Genomic DNA, 23730 nt, shown 5'->3' on the forward strand with positions numbered 1-23730 from the left:
AGTTTAAACCAAAACCGAACCAATAAGAAAATTCCAATTTCGGTTTGGTTTCGATTTTGGTGCGGTTTGGTTTCGGTTTGTCTTCGGTTTCTTAAATCGATTTGTAATCGGGTTGGTTTTGGTTTTTGGTCTAGTTTGGATTCGACTTTCCGTGCAAATGTTTATAAAACTATGCAAATTTTGATTTTTTTTATGATTTTTGGAGTGTTTCGGTTTCTTACCGGTTTGGTTTCAGTTTCGGTATGGGTTTTGAGCCGGTTTTGGTTTGGTTTCGGGTTCATCTGGTTTTCGGTACGGTTTGGTTTGGTTTTGGGGTTGCAATACTCCAAATCGAACCGACCCAATAAGGCTTCAGTTTGGTTCGATCTGACCGATTTTACCGATTCGATTTAAGAATTGACACCCCTAGGTCTAGGTATTTCCACAAGGTCATGGGTCTGACTCTCCTGTGTTTCATCTTGTGCCACATGCTAACATTCATTCCATGCATAAGTATGACCTAAGCTACTCCCACGAGGTCATGGGTCTGAGTCATTTGACTCTCCTATTTCTTCTTGCGCCATAAATCCCATTGGGCATGACCAAGGGGTTTACCTGTCTACGAGGAGTTGGACAAATTTTTGCATTAGTTGGATAAAGGTCGTGAGAGTTGCATCGATCCTTGACAAACTCCGATAGAGCCGATTGATGTGGTATGATCATATCCAACAAAGACCTATGGAGGCCCCAGTATGGAAGAGTGATCATATTTATTTGGTAGGCACCATAAAAAGTAAGGGCAAACCTAAGATGACTATTAACGAGATGGTCCAAAAGAATATGCAATTTGTAGGGCTTGACCCTAGTATGATTTCGGATAGAGTTTTATGGATGACAACAACTCGCGTTGCCGACCTCCTATAAGGGATGTTTCTATGATGCATATCTATATTCTACAATACCCCCTAAACTTATCCCCGTGTTCTCTCATTTTAACTGATTTTTTATGCTTCTTTACTTTCTATTATTTTACAACATTGGATCCATGTAACCGACCCCATTCAGTTGGAATAAGTTTATATTTGTTTTTGTTGTTGTTGTTGTTTGAATATGTTGTCCATAACATTATTTTGATTTCAAAATAATGATTTTCATTAGCGATATCGATTGGTCTGTTTGGTCTAGTTTTTTAGTTGAACTGATTTTTGGCTGGTAATAAGTGAAAGCAAAACCACACTGTTACGCCAAAGAGTCGATTTTGATACGGTTTGGATCGGTTATTTATATCGATTTCGGTTCTGGTTTTATATCAGTTCCGATTGCTCCATTCAGTCAGTACGGTCTGGTTTCGTTTTCTAAATCTTCAGTTCGGGTTTGGATGGGAATTTAAAACCCTAGTTTTTGGCCTTTTGGCAATGGTTTTAATACCCCTTAGCGCGGCCTGTTTCATGGGCCAAGCGATGGATCAGTATTAAATAAGATGTGGACCCCAGAAAAAAGAGTCGTTCGTTCATATCCACGGCTCCACGAGTGTCGTCAAACAAAACGGCGCGGCTGTTCCGACCACTAGCTCTCAGCTGCCAATGACCAAGTCCAACTAATTTCCCATTCTCCCACGTAAATTCTCCACCAATCAAACCGATGATTGTTCTCTTTTAATACTCAACCGCTGATTCAGTAGACCCGTCTACAAGTAAAAGAACAAATTCCATCGGATGGCCGATAATCAGTGGGACCTTGTCACTCGCACAAATACAGTTTTAATCTGGTTCTAAGCTGCGATTGGTAGTCAATTAGAAAAATATGTTTCCCAATTTTTTTTTCTATGAGAATAAATAAAAAATTAATACGTTTGATGTGAATTTAATGTTTTTTAATTTTTTTTAGAACGAAAAAAAGAGTTAAAAAGGAAAAATGATAAAACGATGGGATCTTTCATTTTGATTTTATTCTAAATAAAAAAAAAATGATAATACTTTATGAAACAAGTTCATCAAACATTTTTTTTTTTAAACGATATTTTTACACAGAAACTGAAATTAAATTTTTGACATGAAACATATCTTTTAGAACTAAATGACTACAAAATGCAACCTAAGTATCAATATTAGATTCATCAGGGAAAAAAAAAAGTATCAGTATTGATTTTAGAGAAAATTACGTGATTATCCATTATTGGGTTTGCCTTTACATAAATATCCACGTTGTGTTTCGTTCAACAGATTTATCCAAAAGGAGTTTGTGTATTACAAATATACCCATAATAGTACTCATCGTACTCCTTCCATTGTATGTCTACGATTTGGGCATGTATTCTCCCATAATTTATTATAATATTTATGATTTCCTTGTAATTCTCTCTTCCAATCTGTTCTAAATATCCATCTTCACGGACCATGGATAAAAGTGGTTGCTAAATTACTCTGCAACCAAAAACTTTATCATCGGATTCTTCTTCAGAGTAAACCCCAGTTTAACTTTTCAACAAAAGAGAGGAGGAAACAATTTAAAAGAAAAAATATAGAAGAATCAAAGGAGACACTTTCGCCTGCAGATTCGCAACGCTGTGGAAAGAATTGCCAACTGAAAATCATATGAACACCATATCAAGCAAAACGTTGATTCAAATCAGTAATTTCTTTGTTTAATAAAAAAAAAAAAAACTTGGGAGAAAACCATGAACCCTAAAATCCTACACCTAAAAACAAAATTAAATTTCTTAGTTTTAATCTATGCTAGTTAGATGTGGACATCGATAATTAAGAACGGAAGGGAAGGGGAGAGATAATCTTTAATAGAGAGGATTAAAGATGCCTTCGATGTCAGATTTGCCTTCGGCGGGGAAAGGGGTATTAAGGAACATCGATTCATCTTCTCCATAAAAGTTTGTGTCATTTGCGAACCTGTTTCTTCATATCTCATTGATCACACTAAAGTTGTAAAGACACAAAAACCTCGAAACCTTTTGTTCAAATTGTTCTTGATTCTCCGTCGAAGTCGAACCCATCTCTTCTACACTTTTCTCCCCACTCCGTTGAGACTGTTTTTATGAACAAACTAGGCGATCAATCCAGAAGACAATACCCTTTGTCTCCTCCTTGTTGTTTGGTTTTATTTGAGAGTTTAAATCTCGATGTCGACTTGAAAATTGGAAGAGAGCACGTTGATAGATTGACATCCCCTTTGACTGATTCTAAGAGGAGTGGGTCTGCGGATTGTGAAAGAGAAGTTCCTATGGTGGATTGGGTTGCAGTAGGGGGGGTGGAGGTGGAGGTGGAGGTGGAGGTGGGTCGGGCTGCATGAAGAAGAAAAAGTAAGTGCCAGATGGAGTTACGGGAGGAAGAAGAAGGGAAAAAAAAAAAAAGAGAGAGAGAGACGAGGAATTACCGGCGAGAACTATGACGGCTACGATGACATTGTTGCAGAGTTGAAATCGGACCTTTAAGATCCGATTGAAGGAGAGACTGAGAAATCGGAAATGTTATAGCCGATTGCAGGAGAATACAGAAAGCGTACTGTGAGCACTATTATGGGTTTATTTGCAATACGTAAACTTATTTTGGATAAATCTATTGAACAAAACACAACGTGGATATTTCTGTAAAAGTAAACTCAATAGTGGGTAATCACGTAATTTTCCCTTGATTTTATTGGATCGAGCATGATTTATATCAGTTCTACATGTTCTTAATTTGATATCTGATTGATACTATATCAGTGGAATAATCCGGATAAAGGATAAAAATGTGAAAAAAAAAAAAAAATTTATTCTTAAGATGATCTGATACCGATTCATGTTTGATGTCATATCGGTTTTCGGATGACCGATACCCGATTTGATAACGTACACTAGAACCATGCCTCATATGACGTATCGCCGTATCCCTTCCATTCCTTTCATTGGGATGCTCAACGAGATCTTTCTTTATATATTTCCTACTCAAATACTAAGAACTGGGGCGTATAATATAGAAAGTCTCCCATAGTTTTTGGGTAATTATTAACCGTCCGATTAGAATATTTTCTGAGCTAGATATGGATGCCCTCACGTAATAACTTCAAGTTACCTTTTTAACGGTGCGGCAGACATTAACGTGGCGATTTCTGTATCGTCCTTACCATTTTATGGGAACCATCGACTCTTATATTTTAGAATCCAACGGTGATTGTGGCGGTCGTATGAAGATCGCAATTTAAAAACATAGTTCTAGAAGTAGCGAAGAATCATCCAGCTATAAAATATCTATTGTAGTCAGCCCTTAAAGCCACCGTCCACCCAAAACCCTTCTCCTCCTATCGCCTCCTGCCTCCTTCCCCGTTTCTTCTCCTCTTTCTTCTCTCCTCCTTTCGCTTTTCTTCAAAGCGAGAGGCGGAGCGAGCTCAACAATCTAGCGCTTCAAGGTATGCTCTGCGGCGATTTTAGCCCTCTTTTCTTCCCTGTAAATATGCTTTTACGTGTTCTATGATCGGAATTGACCGGATCGTCTGCTTCGGGAGATCCGATCTGATTGTTTAGAATCGTAGTTTTTACTGCTAGTTTGGATTGTTTGCTTGATTTTCTTTCTGCGAAGAAATTTCTCATTTAGTGATCGAATCTTAAGCTCTTCTTAAATTCCTTGCTAGAAGACTGTTCTTTTAGATCTCGTTTTGCTGAACTTTCTCGCTCAATTGCTTTTACTATGTTTTTCTACTATGTTTTTCTATCATATTTCCTTTAGAAATTAGAACTACTTGTCGTGTAGATTCATTAACGGGTCAGTTGGGTGGCTCGATCCCTTCTACTTGATTATAAAAAAAGTAATTTTTTTTCCCGGACTCTAGCGTATACTGTTGTCATATTTCTTTTAGAAATTAGAACTACGTGCTGAGAGATCCATTAGCAGTTCAGTTGGGTGGTTCAATCCCTTTTATTTGATTAAAGAAAAAAGCCTTCCCTCTCCTCTTGTCATTCGTGGATCTGGATCCACATAGGTTGTGTTCTTCACTCTGTTGTTGTACAATGGATGCATTTTCTTAGGATGTTTTTTCTTGCGTTTTCATAGATCTGACTTCTGATACATTTTTTATGTGTTACCGGCTATCTCTGGCTTGAAGCAGGTCTATTGAATCATATCAATTTTTGTTATGTTTCCGTTCAGACTGTTCTTTATCGTTCATTTTCCATCTCTAGCTTGTAGCATATTTTTTGGATATTATCAATTTGCGTTATGTTTTCTTTCATACAGTATCTTTTGTTTTCGTTGAGGAATTTTTGATTTATTTCCATCTTCTATCTGTACTTGACCTTGCCGCTTGGTTTGTACTTGTGTAGTTGAAAGATTTTGAGCCATCTGTGTTTGTAGTGATGCAGTTTCCTACAATAATGCATTGTTTATTAGAATGGACGTTCAATATGTTTATGTACTAGTCCATTGTTGTAGAGTTAGTATGACATGATCTCAGTGATCATGGCAGATTTAAATGAATGTTTTGCAGACATGGGAGATTGGGAGTATAATGTATCTCTGCTATTGATATTGCAAATTGATTGTTAAATCAAAGGTATAGGAGAATTCAGTGATTGAATTTTTTGCTTCAGCTTGGTCTTCAAATAGTTCTATACGATTGTTTAGGTTTCAAACACTGCTGATAGATCCAGATAATGCGGTGTCAGCACATCATCAGAAGTCTAGAGAAGCTGAGCCTACTCATTGAGTCTTGAGATTTCTAAACTCTACAGTCGAAAATGTTTTGTTCCTACAATTTGGGTTTTAAAATTGATGCTGTTTGGGTTAGTTTAATAGCTCTATGTGGCCATCTTGTCCATCTTCTTCCGTATAATGTTGTATAATGTTTTTATTGATTCATATGAATGACCTAATTTCAGATGAAAATGGGACTATTATCAAACCAGAACCTTTGTTTAGTGTAGCTCAAATTGCTTACTAGTATCTAGATCTTTTACTTTGGAGTTTTCTGGGGCTTGTTTTTGGATTTCAGGATTTCTCTCTTTACCTCTTACACTGTGTTTGTGCTATTGGTTTTGTTTTTCATATCCTGAGCAATATTTGGACATAAAAATAGGGAGAATGTTTTCTGTCCGGGAGTGTAGGGGCTGCACCCTTTCACAGGGCTGGTCAGTCATTTCGCCGCCTCAGTCTGGGCTCAGGCCCTACATTCCCGTACAGAAAACATTGTCCCATAAAATCATAGTGCCTTGTCATTGTTTATTTTGATTAAAAAATTTCTGAACTGTTAAAATGCTGTGAAATGTCTGCTTTGTCTTATCAGTAGTTATCATTTGCAGGGTTTTAACTTTGCAACATAATGATGGCTGGTGATCGGCCTCAGCACCCAACGGTGCTTCAAAAGGTTACAGGGCAGCTCAATCTTGGGTCTAGTATTTCCCGTGATGCACCAGCAAACCATGGGGGCTTCCATAGGCCGGCTATGTCTCAGAGGCATTTTTCATATGGAAACTATTGCAATTCAAATTTGCAGTCCCCATTGATGAAGTCATGCAATGGGAACATTGACCTGTCAATGGTTTCCTCTGCCACTTCACCGATCTTTGTTCAAGCCCCCAAGGAGAAAAATTTCACGAACTTTGCTATTGATTTCCTTATGGGTGGAGTATCTGCAGCTGTATCTAAAACGGCCGCTGCACCTATTGAGCGTGTTAAGCTTTTGATTCAAAACCAAGATGAAATGATCAAGGCTGGTCGGCTGTCTGAGCCTTACAAAGGTATTGGGGACTGTTTTAGGCGGACAATTAAGGACGAAGGGGTAATGTCATTGTGGAGAGGGAACACTGCTAATGTCATCCGTTACTTCCCCACACAGGTTGGATATATTCCTATTTTAGTGCTGTTTGATCTTTTTTACTGGAAACCATTTTTTGTAACATCTCAAAATTTTTCCAGGCCTTGAACTTTGCCTTTAAGGATTACTTCAAGAGGTTGTTCAACTTCAAGAAAGACAGAGATGGATACTGGAAATGGTTTGCAGGCAACTTGGGATCTGGTGGCGCTGCTGGTGCTTCATCTCTGCTATTTGTCTATTCACTGGATTATGCTCGAACCCGTCTGGCTAATGATTCCAAGGCAGCAAAGAAAGGAGGAGAGAGACAATTTAATGGTCTCGTTGATGTCTACAGGAAGACACTTAAGTCGGATGGTATTGCTGGCCTTTACCGTGGTTTCAACATCTCATGTGTCGGAATCATTGTGTACCGTGGTCTCTACTTCGGATTGTATGATTCTTTGAAACCAGTTCTTCTTACTGGGAAGATGGAGGTTAGTAACTCTAGCTGGACTTTTTTAGATGGAGAGAAAGGTAGTGTTTTTTGTTTGTTTGGCAATGGTTATTTTTGTATGTTGGTTGAAGCCTCGTAATTTGGACGCCTGCATTGACTGATTTCCGACGAGTAAAAATGGCTTGTTCCTGGATTAAGTCACCAGAAGCAGGGGAATATTCCTTTGATGTACAGATTCTACGATTTTAATCCAATTCAAATTGAAATCACTGCTGACTTCTTCTGTCACTGTTTATGAGTTTTAAAACCCTGCGCAAAACCCATATTTAAAATCACTGTAGAGGATAGAAATTCTGGATTTCTTGTGGTGCTTTAACTAAAACATTATCTTCTGAACTACCATTTATTACCCAGGAAATTGATTCTTTGTATCCTTGAAATATTGTTATGCTTTGTTTTTGCCCATCAACTCAATGCTTACAAATTGCAAATTGTGTTGTTTTGATGAATTTCAGGATAGTTTCTTTGCTAGCTTTGCATTGGGTTGGCTCATCACGAATGGTGCTGGTCTTGCATCTTACCCAATCGACACCGTTCGCAGAAGAATGATGATGACCTCTGGTGAAGCTGTCAAGTACAAGAGCTCATTGGATGCATTCTCACAGATCCTGAAGAATGAGGGACCCAAGTCCTTGTTCAAGGGTGCAGGTGCCAACATCCTCCGTGCAGTTGCAGGTGCTGGTGTGCTTGCTGGTTATGACAAGCTGCAGCTGATCGTTTTTGGAAAGAAGTACGGATCTGGTGGAGGCTAATTTTACGATCTTATCGTAACCTACCAATTAGCCTTAGATGGTGATGAAAAAGTTAATCGAGTTTCTTTATGCGAATTTGTTTTGCGAATTTTTGTCCTTTAGAATAATTTAGTTTCAGAGGGAAAGATTGAGAGGGAGTTTCCCCCGAACCATTCTACTTTTTTTGGTTTTGGATCCTATTGGTTCCCATATAAACTTCTTATTTAACTGAGAGGTTGTAATAGATGTCTCTGAGGATTTCGTGTTCGTCAGGAGGATATCTGTAATTGTGGTTACTTTTTTATTAGAATAAGTAGACTTAATTCTTCTGTCATCTATTACCTTTTCTAATGTTTGGTTCTCAAATTCCCTGATGCTATGCTTTATCCTGTTCTTCAATGCGGGAGTGTCTTTTTGGTTCGTTGAATTCGGAAAAAGGATTTCAGCTTTGGAAATGTTCTCTGACTTGAACAAGTAGCTTTCTACAGATTAGTAGAACTCTACTCTGCTGTTAAATTGCCTTGTAGCAGCACATTGTGTTTCTTATTTTACTGCCCGTCGTTATTGACAGTTCTGGGTTGGGTATTCTAAATTATAGTACTTGCGGTTCAGCATGATCAAATTATTGTTGGGCTTTCTAATTTGTGTGAGGTACCTTCGCCGGTGACTCTAGAGGTCATATGACAATGAGAGAACAATGGATCTTTCATTTCTGTGATTAAGTTTTCCTTCACCCAGGGGTAAGAGAAGGATTTCACAAAAAGTGATGGGTAAGAGAAGGATTTCACAAAAAGTGAAGTGATGTAACGATGTGAATTTGTAACCGAAATCGTTTATTAAAAACGAATCAATCCGTTTATACTGAAATCGCAAAATCGTTTAGTAAATGGTGCGATTATGGTTTCAAGTTTTAGGCCGATTAGCTAAACGGGTCGGGTCGGTTTTAACTGCGGAACTCATTGGTTTCAAACCAAATTGAAACAGTTTAAATCGAACTGTTGAAAACTGTTTAAATCAATCCGATTAATCCGTATAACAATTAAATAAAGAAGGGGTAGTAATCCATATAACAATTAATAATTAAATTAAGTGTCCATCCTACATTGGTATGATTTATTGCAATTCAGTTCAAGTTTAGGCTTTAGATCATGAACTTGTAATTCATATATGTTACTATGTTATTATGTTATCATAGGCGGGATTTCACAAAAAGTGATGGGTAAGAGAAGGATTTCACAAAAAGTGACGTGATGTAACGATGTGAATTTGTAACCGAAATCGTTTATTGAAAACGAATTGATCTGTTTATACCGAAATTGCAAAACCGTTTAGTAAATGGTGCGATTATGGTTTCAAGTTTCAGGCCGATTAGCTAAATGGGTCGGGTCGGTTTTAACTGCGGAACCCATTGGTTTCAAACCAAATTGAAACCGTTTAAATCGAACCGTTTAAAACCGTTAAAACCGTTTAAATCAATCCGATTAATCCGTATAACAATTAAATAAAGAAGGGGCAGTAATCCGTATAACAATTAACAATTAAATTAAGTGCCCATCCTACTTTGGTATGATTTATTGCAATTCAGTTCAAGTTTAGGCTTTAGATCATGAACTTGTAATCCATATATGTTACTATGTTATTATGTTATCATAGGCGGGGTGTTTTGGTTGAACCACCTGTCATTTTAATATTTTATGCTGTAGAAGGCTGGATTTGGATGTTGTATGATATTAGTTCTAAATGTTTGAAAATGATCATGTAAAGAAATAGCACTAGATTATCAAATTAAGACATACCATCGTTAATATAGAATCTCTTATTTGTGGTTGCCAATTATTTTTTGATAAGTTTATGATATTCAGTTTAGAGATGGTTGCAAGATATAATAAACTGATTGTGAACCGTTTTACAAACCGTATGGAATAAATAGAAACTGAAACCGTTTAAAACCGTGAAATCGACATCGTTTAGAAACCGTGGAAATTGAAACCATTTACTAAACGGTCACGGTTTCAAAAAGTGGAACCGTTTAGTAAATGGTGCGGTTATGATTTTAGTCAAATAAATGTGAACCAAACCGATCTGTACCATTTAAACCAAAACCGAACCGATTAACACCCTTAATGTGATGTTATGATTGGATTGTGGGTTCATTGTTTATTCCTTACAGTGGTTGTGATGAAACTTATCATTGGGTAGGTTACATTAGCACCTTTGTGTCTTGGGTTTGGAGAACCCTCTGCCACATTTGTAAAGGGTGTTAGATGGATCAAAAAGGGTCTTTGAACTAGGCATGGTGAATTTTACTGAGAATCCAATAGGGTATATGTTGAAGAAGAAGGGGTTTGAATATGGTTTATCCTTGATGGAATTAAGGGTGACAAACAAAATGGTTTTGTTGTGGAGATAAGTGGGTTTAGGATTTGATGTTGGAGAGAGAAAAAGACTTATGGTTTTGTTGTGCAGATGAGGTGGTTCAGGATTTGACGGTGGAGAGAGATAAAAGATTGATGGGAGAGGAAGCTAGGTTTTAAAACGGGTTCTGTTAAGCATGTTCATAGGTGTTGTATAAATTTGTACACATCAAAGTTCATCACTCCACACCTTTTTCAGTTCCTATAGAAGTTTGGTCTTGTTTAAGTCATCTTTTTTTTGGTAGAAAGATGTGGGAGTGACATCTTCTTCTTTGATAGTGAAGATATTGTTATCTTCAAAATGAGTTCGAGCTCCATATTGAGGGGCGAACTCAGGATCATTTTCAAGATGATCATCGGAAGAAATCTTCCGTTTCGATTTAGAGCTAAACTCAGGTTGGTCTATAACTAGCTCATCATTGTCATCTGAAGATTCATCCATTGTTTCGGACTTGTCTGACTGATGATCTGTGATGGCTTGGATGTCACTCTCAGATTCATTATCACTAAACAAAATATATGCATGTTCTCTAAAAACTGATTCGTGTTCAGTATAGAAAACTTGCGTCATATTTAAAAGTTTTTTCTGTTCAGTGTGGTCTGAAAACTCTTTATATCTATATTTCCAATGATCTAAGGCTTCCTTGTAGTAAGGATAATTAAAGTTTTGATTATTATTTTGTTGGGCCGTTGGATTGTTAATCGTTGATATAACAACAAATTTTGAACGAGCAGTAAATGGTGGATCTGTTTCTAATGGTGGATTCATAACCATTGATTAATTTTGTAATTCTAGTATTTAAGACCATCTCTTTCTTACTGATCTGCCAACAACCAAGCTCTATTTGTAAATGGCAACTGGCCAAAGTTAGAGCCAAAAGGTGGATACGAAAGAGATGTATGGGTTTTGAATTAGTAGATGTAACCAGAAAATGAACCTTTCTATACTAATTTTTTTTTTTTTTGGTTGAAAGTAAAAAAATATCAAATCAAAATTAACAGAAAATTCTAAAGAGACATACAGAGAAACTACTAAACAAACATGTTAACTTACGTTGTTGCCGTCCACAGATCGGAGGCTAACAGAAACTATCCCCGTAGGAGATAGATTAGAGGATCTGCTAAAGATCAATGGTAATCTGCACTGATCAATAGCCCTGATAGTGAATCAGGTGATCCTCATAGCTATCTAACCAAGGGTGAAGCTGAAGAGCCACAGTGATCATTGCTGCTGCTCTGATACCAACTCTAGCCGGAGATTGCTGAGGCAGAATACAAGAGAGCTTATAGAAATTTCTTACAGAAGAGAACCAACTCTAGTCGGAGACTGCCGGGGCAGAATACAAGAGTGCTTACAGAAATTTCTTACAAAAGAGAAACCTTACAACAAAAGAACTTTACAGAAAAACTAAACGAGATACTAAGAAAATTGAATGATCACGACTGAAGAGGAGGTCTCCTTTTATAGACTCCGGATTTAAAGAGCTCTAAAGTCTGTGAATTTTAGTGTAACTTAAATCTGTAATTAGTAACTTGCTACAGTTCCGGTAATAAGTGCATAATTCTGGTAAAATATGGTGACGTCATCATGAGAGTCATGTGTGATGTCATGATGGTTCAATATGGTTGGTCCATTTTATGCTTTATGCTTGCATCATATTATCAATGTTGTGCTTAATTATAGAATCAAAACTTCCTGCCGAAGAGTGTCTTCCCAGTAAATCTTCATCCATCGCTTCTTGTAAGGCAATGGTAGATTAGACATCCAAGAGTAAATCCAATGGTGTGTCCAATGGTACCAAGTCCATAAGATTATCAAGAAATTGATTTGGTTTAGTTTCTTGTTGAGGATTGACCATGTAGTCAATGTGAATGTCTGTGCAGAATAATCTTCGACTGTTGGTTACTTTGGTAGTAAATCGATCTCTTGCTACTTCAAAAGCTTTTCTCCTTAATGTTATTAAGGCACCTTTTCAGACTTGTCGATGATCACTATTTTGGATTATTTCAAGGCTTATATCTTCTTCAATTCTGGGGGGGTCCAATATATGCCTCTTGGTTGGCAGTAGTAAGAATCCAGATTTGGTAAGGTTGATAAAAATGTTATCTTTCTCGCCAGCCCAAGGAAGAATAAATTTTAAAAACCAAACCAGGGCAAAAATTTTAATTTTTGAAAGTATGATAAATCATGGTACGCATCATCATAGGTAGAAGACGGGTAAATTCCGTGTTGTCGGGTTGAAAAACAATTCGTCCACAGAATCCCCATTCGATAATGTGCATAGCCCATGAGTCAGTGGAAGGATAAAAAAGAACGCGAAAATAAATTTCATGAAAAAACAGGTCTTTTAGATATTTTTGTAATATCTGAGAAAAATGAAAAATATTATCTTTGACAAATTTTTTTTTAATAAATTTGAAGCATTTCTTGGGTAGTACATGCCGTGCTTTTTCATAAAGACATTCGTTTGATTTTATGAAAAATGGGTTTTTCATGAAAATCAGTAAGAAATTCAGAGAGCTTGAGAAATTGTTTATTTTATCATATTCAATATCATCGTCAAAATTCGTTTGGGTAATGATTTTAAAGATTAATTCTTAGAAACGTTTTTAGTTTGTAAAATGTTAGGCAAGGGTTGTAGAAAGAGTATGCAAATCATGTCTGAAGGCCTTTTTCTTATTGCCACAGTGTGATTTCCATACTTGATTAATCATGTAATAGACATCGTTGGGGAGTCCTTGATGTCTATGAAATTAAGTGATTTTGAATTCAGAGACTTCTGTAGGCTCTTGCTATAAGAGATTTCGAAGTCGGATATCATTTTGCATCTGAGTCACTTGCAGGTAAGTGAGAGGGTCTCATATGGGTTCTGTGCCCACTGAATTTAAGAATAAGGTGTTTGAGATAATGGAGTTTGTGTCCATTGATTCTGAGATAGTGGAGTCCATTGAGATATTCCTGGTATAAGAGAATATTGAAATGGTTCGTTTGGGGTAAGTGAAGCTTGTGATAAACCAATCTTATTAGCAGGTCGTGTATATGACGTTGAAGATTTTTTCCCAAAAGGCTTTTATGCCGATGGTTTGCTAGAAGATTCCTTTGCAGTAGATCTGCTTGAGGATTCTTTTGCTTTGCCTTTCCTTTGATGGTTATCCATCCATCATTACTTTGTTGTTTATCCATTGGTGACTGAGATAATCTGCATGAAAACTTCGTGAACTGTTAATATATTTTACTTCAAATTTATATTGACTAATTTCATTATACCAATTAATTCTTTGGCCATTTTCTTCACGTTTTTTGGATTTCAAAAAATCGTGAACTGATTATCGGTCCGTATTAAAAACCATTGTTCTGGTATAAGAAAAATTTTGAATTTTTGTAATCCAAAAAGAAGAGCTAATTTTTTTTTTAAATATAATATAACGTATTTGTGTATATGTGAATTTTCCTGAATTGTATGCACAAACTTGTTCGTCTGTCGGATTTTTCAGGGGTCTGATTTTTAGTACTGCTCCCCAATATTTTTCAAGCCTCCTTCAATAGTATTTTCTATCAATAAGTAATCCATCATCAGTAAAATGTACATTCTTCAAGAAGAAAGCATACTACCGGGCTTGTCATATTAGTGGTAGGGTTAGAGACTCGGAATGATAACATTCAGGAAGTCGGTTGGGGTAGAGAGTACTTTTGTTGGAGGCGCCTACTTGGTAGGTTGGATAGTGTTAATATACTATAATGCAAAGGAAATAATTTGAAAAGGGTTTGATTTTTGTTTGGTGAAAAATTATGTTATTTCTTTGAGATCAAATAAAACAACATAAAATAATGAAAATTGAGAAAAATAAAAAAGATTTTTGTAGAAAATGTAACCCATGCAAACTCATAAAAATGAATAGAATTAACTTTCACAAGTGGGTGGTTGTTGCCCTAGTTTCTCCGAGGGTTAGTCGAGGTGCGTGTAAGATGACTTGGACAATTTGATTTAAAAAAGAAAAGAAAAAATAAATTCTACAAGTAGATGAACTTTGTAAAATTCATTAGATGCCATGTGATAGGTATTGGGGGTAAACAAGAGTATCTTCTGTTTTGCCTTGTCCTGGAATTTCTTTGTAATATCCCCCTACCGTGGGTAGGTGTTTCATGTTTGGGGTACTAATCAGTAGCTTACAAGGGTAATAATTTAAAAATAAATCTAAATTAAACAAAATCCGTTAATAAGGAACCCCTAACGTTAGTTTTTAATTGCCCTTAATCTTATCAAACCCAAGGTGATCGACACCCTTACTTGATTGGAACTGATGAAATAACAAATTTGAATTCTACCAAAAAGAAAAAAAAGAAAAAAAGAAAAAAAAATTTCAGCAATAACCATCGGTTCAGTTTAATCTGTGGCTTCAATCGGCTCGATCTAGGGAATACCAAAGCTAGATCTTGTAAATTATTAATGGTGGAATACCCGCAAGGAATTGATCAGCTTAATTACAATATGAAGACGCAAACAGACTATTATTTTTATCTCCTATTAACATAAACCAATAGGAGATATGCTCCCTATAGTTGCTACTGCTGCTCCTACTTTCCTTCTTTTCCAATAGAGGTCACTCAATGAGATTTGCCACATTGAGTTGGTGTTTGGGGACAATTGGTTGCCATCCAAACCAAGGATTTAGGGTATGACATTGGTATCGGTATCTATCGATACTGATTTGATATCAATCTGGATTAGATTGGATCGGTGGATATCGTATGATTTTGCCTCTGCTTTTATAAAAATATTAATTTTTTTACTATTTTACTCCTAAATCGATCTAGATAACTTATCAAGATCGGTCAGGGATAAGGAATCGATCTCAGCCGATATCAATCCAATGCCACTGATATCAAAACGATACTTGAAACCATGATCCAAACGGAATCGGCCCACATAAAATAACAACTTCACCATCTTTAATTCCTATATAGCCCTTTCCTCAACTTACAAAGAAGGATTTAGAGAAACCCCAAGATTAACTACTTTAAATAAGGGCACTTCTTCCTTCCCTTTACTTGCACCTCACAAAATTTAGAAATAGAAGGCAACACACACCCCTTCCATCTCTTAGCACCCTCAACCCGATTCCTTCAAAACCTTACACACCTTAGAATTCATTCTCAAGCTTCCATTTAAACCTGTCATATATGTCCCAAGAACTTATAGGTTCAACATTTTTCTTATCTCATAATACAAATGTGGGTTCTTCTTCTGGAAAATAGATTCAACAAGTGAACGGTAAGATTCAAGAAGAGTATCAATGTGTGGGTAAGTACACCAAATGGGAATAAGCATAGTAATTATGAAGCAGCCTCTTATCCCGTTTGGTGTACTTGCCCATACATTGTCGTTACTTTGTAATGCATGTTCGTTCAGTTCGTGGCCACCTCCGTTCAATGAAATACAAGCCTGAAACCATCAGGTAAGTCAAGGGAAGGAAACTATTAACTCAAAAATTCTCTCTCTCTCTCTAGCCTCATGTTAATTTCAATTTATTAGGTACAAAAATTGTAAGCAATGAACTGTCAAGAGACTTGGTTTAATTAATATGTAAAAGATTGAATGCTGATGTGGAACTCTTTTTTTTTTTTATTTGATAAGCCAAGAGCTCTATCAATAACAACATGTAGGACACATGGATTTTAAATTAAGAAACCAGGGAAAGGGTATATATATATTTTTTTTTTCCTATATTGGGAAGACAACCCTATCACATTGATTTTTTTTTTGGTTTCGTTTCGATATTTTTTTTGTTTTAAAATTATTGAAATTTCGAAATGGTGTACTTTTTCTCTTGTGTTTCGTTGGCCATTTTAGAGGTTAATGGTTGAAGTAGTCAAAATTAGTAAAATGAGCAAAAAAATGACCAAGATGGCCAAAATTTAGATGGAATAATACATTTTTAGGCTGTAATGATGGAAATGAAATGACTGAAATTATATAATTTCCATTTCATATGCCATTTCGTCTCTATAAAGAAAAATACTGAAATATTTGAGATTTCATCGAGTTTTCGAACCTTGGTATTGGATTAATTATATCATCTGTATTGGTAGTACCGTATCAATATTAGTTGAGGTAGATACCGATACTAGCCCATCTGAGTTGAGAATCGTATCAGAACAAGGGTAGAGTCGCAAAGAAAATCTTTTTTTTTTTTTTTTTTTTTTTTTTTAATGAAAAATAATGGTAAAATTGATCAAACTTATACAATCCAATCCAGAGATCGGTATCGCATCCGATACACGCCCAAGAACTAAATACTTGCTAAGGAGTGAGGACCTATGAAAAAAGATTGCACCGCAAGCTGTGGTGGCTAGCCCCTTGGCTTGTCTCCAATTCCCTTCAAATTCCACTTAATCTAATGACACCTGTCTTCTGACAGATCCAACAGTTCCTATGATTAAAAACTTGAAACCCAAAACCACTTAACCTTTTTGCAAAACCAAACCCAAAACACTCTTTTCAGGATCGGAGGAGAGGGATCGCCTGTGCCGTTGATGATGACGACAATGAGGTTGGTGAAGAAGGCAGGGTCCCTCCTCACAAGTTCTTAGCTAAGTAATCACCTAGGAATGGTGTTTCTTCTTTCTCTTTGCATGAAGGGATTGGAAGAACTCTCAAGGGAAACTGAAACAAGAGATGATCATATTTTCTTCTCCTTTTTATTTTTTTCTGCCATTTTTTATGGGGGATTTTTTTTTTTTGGGTAAACAGGGAGGGAAGTAAGTAACTACAAGGGGTTTGAACTTGAGATGTCGTGAAAAGTATAAATTTTTTGCACACCATAGCTACATAGTTGTTGTTAAAGACCATGCCTTTTGATGACCCTATTCGGATTTGATTCTTCTCCAATTCTTGTTCGATCAATTTTCATCAATTCTTCATCGATGAGTGACATCTGACACTGACATCTGGTCCAACAGCTGTAAATGAAGTTGCTTCCTTAACTTTAAATCCTTATTCCCAAAACATCAATCAACCAAACCACAAAACCATTAACTCCAAACCACCTGCTCTGTGAAGAACAAGGACGAAGAAGAATCAGGGAAGAAGTTGTGAATCTTTCTTCCCCTTCCCTATTTTCAAGGACGATCTGAAACTGCAAACGAAGGAGAAGGAAATGAAGAACAAGGAAGAAGAAGAATCTCTTTTCTGGCTCGCATCGATCTTCCTTGTAGCTCTGTAAACTGAACCTAAGATTAAGAGAGAAGGGAGAAGAAGGGAGGGGCTATTGTTCCTGAGTCCGTACTGAAGAAGAGCAAGAGAAATGAAGAATGGACTTCAGCAAAAATGGAAGCACTGGAAGTGCGGAAGAAGAAGAATGCTGAAAATTGAAAGCTCATTTTCAAGCGGGCTGAAAAATATGCAGTATAATACGTTGAACTGAAGAAAGAGCTAATCAGATTAAAGCGAGAGGCCAAGCTGAAAGGAGGTTTCTATGTTAATCCAGAGGCCAAGTAGTTGTTCATCATTCTTTTTCGTGGTATCAACGCAATGCACCCCAAAACAAGATCGATTTTGCAACTTCTCCGTTTGAGACAGATATTCAATGGTGAAATTAAAAAAAAAGATCTCCTAAAAAAGATATTTTGGAACCCTTTAACTTTGAAGATTGATGAAGGTAAGATATCAACATTTCATATTTTAGATTCCATACAACAAAACTGGGGGAAATTGATTGAGTTCTCCCCAATATCCATGGATGGATGGAATTACAGTTACAATTCAGACTCTCACATGTAAGCTTCTAAAGAAGATAAATAACGAAAGGAGGAAAAAATCACAGATCCTTCTTCAATATTGTCCATCTCTCTTCTAGCATCTAAGACAGAGCCAAAACACGTATGGGTCGTTGAAGGGTCATCTTCCTGAGATGCTTCTTCATATAGAAGTTCAAGAAAAGCAAGAGAATTGCTCCATTCAATTCTGAAGACCCAAGCCCCATTCCATTACACCCACCGTCTCAGAAAATGTAACAGAAGAACCCCTACATGCCAAACCAAGTTGCAGCCCAAAAACACTACCTGACAACTCACCACGAAGGGGAAGCAAGCGCTGGGTCGCCCGCTTACCGTCCTGAATCGATACCCATATACCACCGATTACACTGAGTGATCGATGAAATAGCCAAAACCTTAAGCGATTGCGAAAATTCGAGCCAGAGGAAGGACATAAAGATGGGAATCGACTGGTTGAAAGAACTGAAAGAATATGAGTTTACGCCTGAGTATTGTGAAGAATGTGTGAAGTAAGTGGAGGAAACGAGAGAGGTAGAAGACGTAAGACAAGAAGAAGATGCGTCCGCCGGGGCGAGTTCTAAGGTGGAACAGAGGAGAGCGGTTTGGGGTTCAACAGTTCAGTGGTTTTCTGGTTTTGGTGATTTAGGGATAAGAATTTAAAGTTCAAAAAGTAATTTATATTTCAACCGTTAGATCTCTTGAGGACAGGTTTCGAACATCGACGAGGAAGAATAAAAGAATTAGAGACGAGCCAAATCCGAGCAGCCAAGCATTGATATAGTGGAACTACCCCTCATTATAGTAATTTACTAAAGCAGTAAGCTTGACTTCATGGCGTGTGTACCATGTGCCATGTGCCATGTGCCATGTGCCATGTGGGTTCACTATCTTTGAAGATGGTTGAAAAGTCAAATTAACAATTTGGTTTAAAGGCTAAAAATTAGAGAAAATTATCATGTAAATGGAGATTAATTGACTTGACCCTCAACCTTTATTTCATTTAATCCTAAGTGATGATTTTATATCACCTATTGGGTGAATTGCCATTAGGGCTGCCATGGAATAGACCCAAGTTTGAATTTCTAGGAACAAGGTTTTAAAACCTGGGAATCAAAACTATTTTGATTCTGATTGATCTTCTAAGGTTGTTAAACTCCGTCGAGATCAATGAGAAGTTATTAGGGATAAGTTTAGTATATGTGGTGGGAGTTTAGTCCCACACCAACTGTTAATTTGTCTACATTCCCCTCATACATCTGAAAGTCTTTCCACCTATCTTTTCGAAACAGCAATATTCAACTCAAAAAAATTCAGATTTAAATGTAAAACAAAAGAAAAACAAGTTCTTGTGGAAGTTTGGCTTCGGAAGACTAACATAGTACTTGGGAATAGTCAAAGGAGAGGTAACCATCTAAATTTATAGATACAACAACATCAAATAATAAATTCAGTCTTATTTCAACTTAATAGGGTTGATTACAAGGACCCTAATTATCAAAATGTAATACATCTGCAACCATGGTGTGCTGTTACTTTAATCAGATGGATGGCCCTGATAGAATCTGTGATTGCCCAATGATCATTCAACGCAGCGAAACTGTTACAATAATAAATTTCAAATTTGTTAGCTCTAAAGAACTTATAAGAACTAGAGGAAATTAAGGCATGATTTGTTATGTATTCAATTTCAAGAGGTTATTTTTATTTTGAAAGTTATTTGGTTTGATTTTTGTACCTTATTTCATAAAATAAAAATTAAATTTCATTGAAATTCTCAAATAGATGAGAAGCTCTAGTTTTTCTAGCTTTCAATTTCGAAATTGAAATTACATTCACTCTTGCTCTCTAACAAATATATGATTAATTTGATGGACAAAGCAATAATTTCAAGTTAAAAATAAACACTACCATTTTATTTTTTAAATATTTCAGAATGCAATCAAACAATTTTAATTTCTTGACTAAAAATCTGTTTGTTAACTATTAAAAACAAAGTGCCATGGGATTAAAACTCATCTCTTTCAACTTGTACTGAGTTTGAGAGAAAAAAGAAGCAAAGAGGGTTAAGGCCTTGGAGGGTAATGCGACTAAAGGTTCCTCTAAATTTTTTTTGATAAAGAAAAACAATGCAAAAAACCCAAATACCTGAAAGGAAAGAAGATGAGGATGGAAGAGGAGACATCGTCTATCAAAACAAGCGACGCACAACGAAAACTCTCCGTCGTGGTGGTGGGATACAAATGACCATGAGTGTAAGAGTGATGACAACCACCAACAGAAGTTGCTTGGGATCAAAACTATCATCCACCACCTCTGAGCAAAAGAGTTTCCCACCCATTCCCTGCACTTCCAAGGGACAAAAGAGTTTTCACTTGGAAAGAAATGCAGTGAAGGGTTCATGACTCCTTAGATCTTATTTCTAATTTCATTGTCTAGACTCTAGAGTCAATCTTAACTCTGGAAAATTAGTATAGTAGTTTCCTAGTAAATTCCAATCTTAATTAGCAGATGAAACATATTGGTTTGACGTTACATCATCTTTATTGATTTGATTTAAAAAAAAACAAAACAAAAAAGGCCATTCAACACCTTCTCATGACCATTCACTTACTACGATATGTAATTTTCAAGTGTGATTATTGCCCGAGGACCATGATGTTCACAATTGTATCTGATAATTTTTCCAAGTCAATGTCGACTCTAGAAAATGAAATTGAAAATAACATCTCATCTGCCCATTCACTGCATTTCTCCTATCACTAGCAAGGTGGCTTTTGGCTTCCATCATTGATTCTTGTTTAGCAAAAAATCTCACAAAAAGACAAGCAATGTGTGGGGATTGAGAGACCATTATGAAGTACTATAGCCTATGTATATACAATTGTGGGCCTATCTGCTAGAGCTATATATTCTCCCAACTAGTTACTTTTCTTTCTCTCTTTTCTTTTTTTCATTTTTTTTTTTAGGGGAGTGGGGATGGAGAGGGGGTGAATGATTAATTTATTCAACAATTAATCAAAGAATTCTTTCCTCCACCCCCTAATTGGAGGAAAGAATAATAAAGAAGAATAAGAAAGAAAAAGTAAAAAATTGATGGAGAAAACTCCATAACAAAACAACTGTCTATCTCTATAGCTGAATCGAGCTATAAGAAAAATCAAAAGAGAATACAAAATGATACAAAGAACTCATCAAAACAGTTAATTAGGCACGGGGCTAACTCTGAGAAGATCAAAATTACTACTCCACTCCTTGATCAATTGGATTTCAAGGAAGTAGGGCTTTTTGTGGAAGAGGATGATTGACTTCTTCTGGTTTACAATCTAATTGAAAAAAAAAAAATGATCTATGTGAGGTATTCAGCCCTTAGGATTTTTTTTTTTTTTCAAGACATTTGTATTAGAAAAAAAAAAAAAAAATGAACAGAGAAGAAAAATACAAACTAGAAAGACCAAATACTCAAACACCGAGACTAACTCCTCCCACCTACAGCATTGCCATCAAGAGGATCTAACAATTTACTTTATATAAAAGAACAATTGAAGAGAGAGAGAGAGAGAGAGAGAGAGAGAGAGAGAGAGAGAGAGAGAGAGAGAGAAATAAGCTCTCAGAGTCTGATCCGAGCTACCAGAGCTCATTTTCTTTCTAGAGCTTCTACGACCCATTCCACACCCAGGTTCTTGAGTCAAAGAGGTCCACTGGATTGGGAGTACAACAGCAGCAAGAAAGAAAGTGTAATAAAATGGAAAAAAATTGGCTGCTACCTGGGCTTGGTTGAACTTTTACTGGCAACCAAAGAAATGGAATAATTCACCTTCCTTTTTGGGTCCACAAATATCTTCCTATGTTATAGTATTTTGAAATATACCTCTCAAGATTCTATATCTTTTGCTGCCAAAAGAAAGATGCATCTACTTAATTGCAATCCGGGCAACAGTCAAATTTTGTTCTTACAAAACGGTCTTGATGGGCCTATTGGCAAATCCTTCTACGACCAAGACTGACTTCAATGTTATTCCTGGTCGAAGGGCCACCTTGACAGTCACCTCCCTTGCCCCCGTGGGAGAACCATTTCCAATTTTCCATTTAACATAATATGCACCAAGTCTCTATAGTCAAGTATTTTCTAATGAATCAACAATCCACTAATTTTTTGATAGTCCATATAGAGTCTGCTCTCAAGTATCTACAGTATCCCCATCTTACCCACAAGCTATTTTTCCTTAAAGACAATTCTTCAAAATAAGATTCATAATGGAAGCTTTGTTGATATCCTTCACTCTTCTTAAGTTGAGACCATGTTTATGGAAAGGCAAGCAATCAAACTCTTTCCCAACTAAGGCTCTCTTTGGTATGATTTCTATTTGTATTTATTAAATATTTTTTAGAAATTATTCATGAGAATAAATTATGGACCACAAATAGTATTCGTTTGGTTACTATTAATAAAATATATTATATAATGAGAAAATAGGTTTCAAGTTTCACCTTCAACTTTGAGCTTCGAGGGAGAGAGATGATAGGATTTTGGGTTTTTATTTGAAAAGTATAAAACATACTGAAATTACCTATTTACCTTTGATTTTGAGTAGTTTAGCACATGTGCTCATTTTAGGTAACCTAAAAATCAATATAAATGATTTGTTGCCACAAATCACAAATATCTTGAGAGTAATTTGTGATTTGTGATTTATTCTAATTTATTATAAATAGAAATAAGTGCTATAAATTATACCAAACACTTATAAAAATAGAAATAAGTCAAACAAATACATTTATCATCAATATCTTTTAGAAGAAAATAATACATAAGGGATTTGATCTTCTCAATAACACCTTTATGAAAAGGCAATCAAGCTCTTTCCCAACTAATTGTGTGGAAGAATTTATTATCATCAATATCTTTCAAAAGAAAATAATTCAATGGGATTTTATTTTCTTAATATCATCCCTACCGAAAGTATGAAGTGCATTGAATATGTAATAGTCTTGTAAGTGACCTTGCCAAAACTGTATGGAAGCTTTCATATTTATCAAGGGAAAAGTTATGGATCAGTCAAGTAGGTGATCATTCGATGTTACAGTATTGCACCTAATATCAAATGCTACTATTCCTAGAATGATGCTAGCAATGTGCTTTCACTAGAGTAAACAAATGAAAACAGTATTTCTTTTAAAAATTCTAAAAAAGTGACCAGCCATCTCATTAAGTGTAAAATTTTACAAGTTTCAGTAAAAGTCTAATATTAGTGTCTTGCTACTAAGTTTTTGGGATCTAGCTGGTGGCAATGGAGAAGGTGAGATCCTAAATTTTTATGGGATATTTTTCGTATCTGTCTAAGTATGCGTATGCTTAGACGTTAAATCTAATATAATATATATATATATATATATATAAAAGGTGAGATCCTAAATTTTTATGGGATATTTTTCCTAAATTTTTATGGGATATTTTTCATATCTGTCTAAGTATGCGTATGCCTAGAAGTTAAATCTAATAATAATATATATATATATATATAACCAAAAATAAAT

The 23730-nt window shown here is 36.0% G+C and overlaps 1 protein-coding gene, 1 long non-coding RNA gene and 1 pseudogene across 2 annotated transcripts; 1 reads left to right on the forward strand and 2 right to left on the reverse strand.

Moving 5' to 3' along the window:
• The first annotated feature begins 4219 nt into the window (after positions 1-4219).
• On the forward strand, positions 4220-8338 carry LOC122071662 (ADP,ATP carrier protein, mitochondrial-like). Its single transcript, XM_042636041.1, has 4 exons — positions 4220-4380; positions 6266-6801; positions 6882-7253; positions 7729-8338. The coding sequence occupies exons 2-4, from the start codon at positions 6286-6288 to the stop codon at positions 8023-8025; spliced, it is 1185 nt and encodes a 394-aa protein (XP_042491975.1). The 5' UTR covers positions 4220-4380; positions 6266-6285; the 3' UTR covers positions 8026-8338.
• A 9734-nt stretch (positions 8339-18072) lies between these two features.
• On the reverse strand, positions 18073-18804 carry LOC122071664 (annotated as a pseudogene).
• Positions 18805-19629: 825 nt separating this feature from the next.
• LOC122071659 lies at positions 19630-20657 on the reverse strand. Its single transcript, XR_006138240.1, has 2 exons — positions 20341-20657; positions 19630-19792 (listed from the first exon to the last, which is right to left on the reverse strand). It is a non-coding gene; the product is annotated as an uncharacterized LOC122071659 (long non-coding RNA).
• Between the last annotated feature and the right edge of the window lie 3073 nt (positions 20658-23730).

This window comes from Macadamia integrifolia, unplaced genomic scaffold, assembly GCF_013358625.1.
Source record: "Macadamia integrifolia cultivar HAES 741 unplaced genomic scaffold, SCU_Mint_v3 scaffold_44A, whole genome shotgun sequence".
Classification (NCBI taxonomy): Eukaryota; Viridiplantae; Streptophyta; class Magnoliopsida; order Proteales; family Proteaceae; genus Macadamia; species Macadamia integrifolia.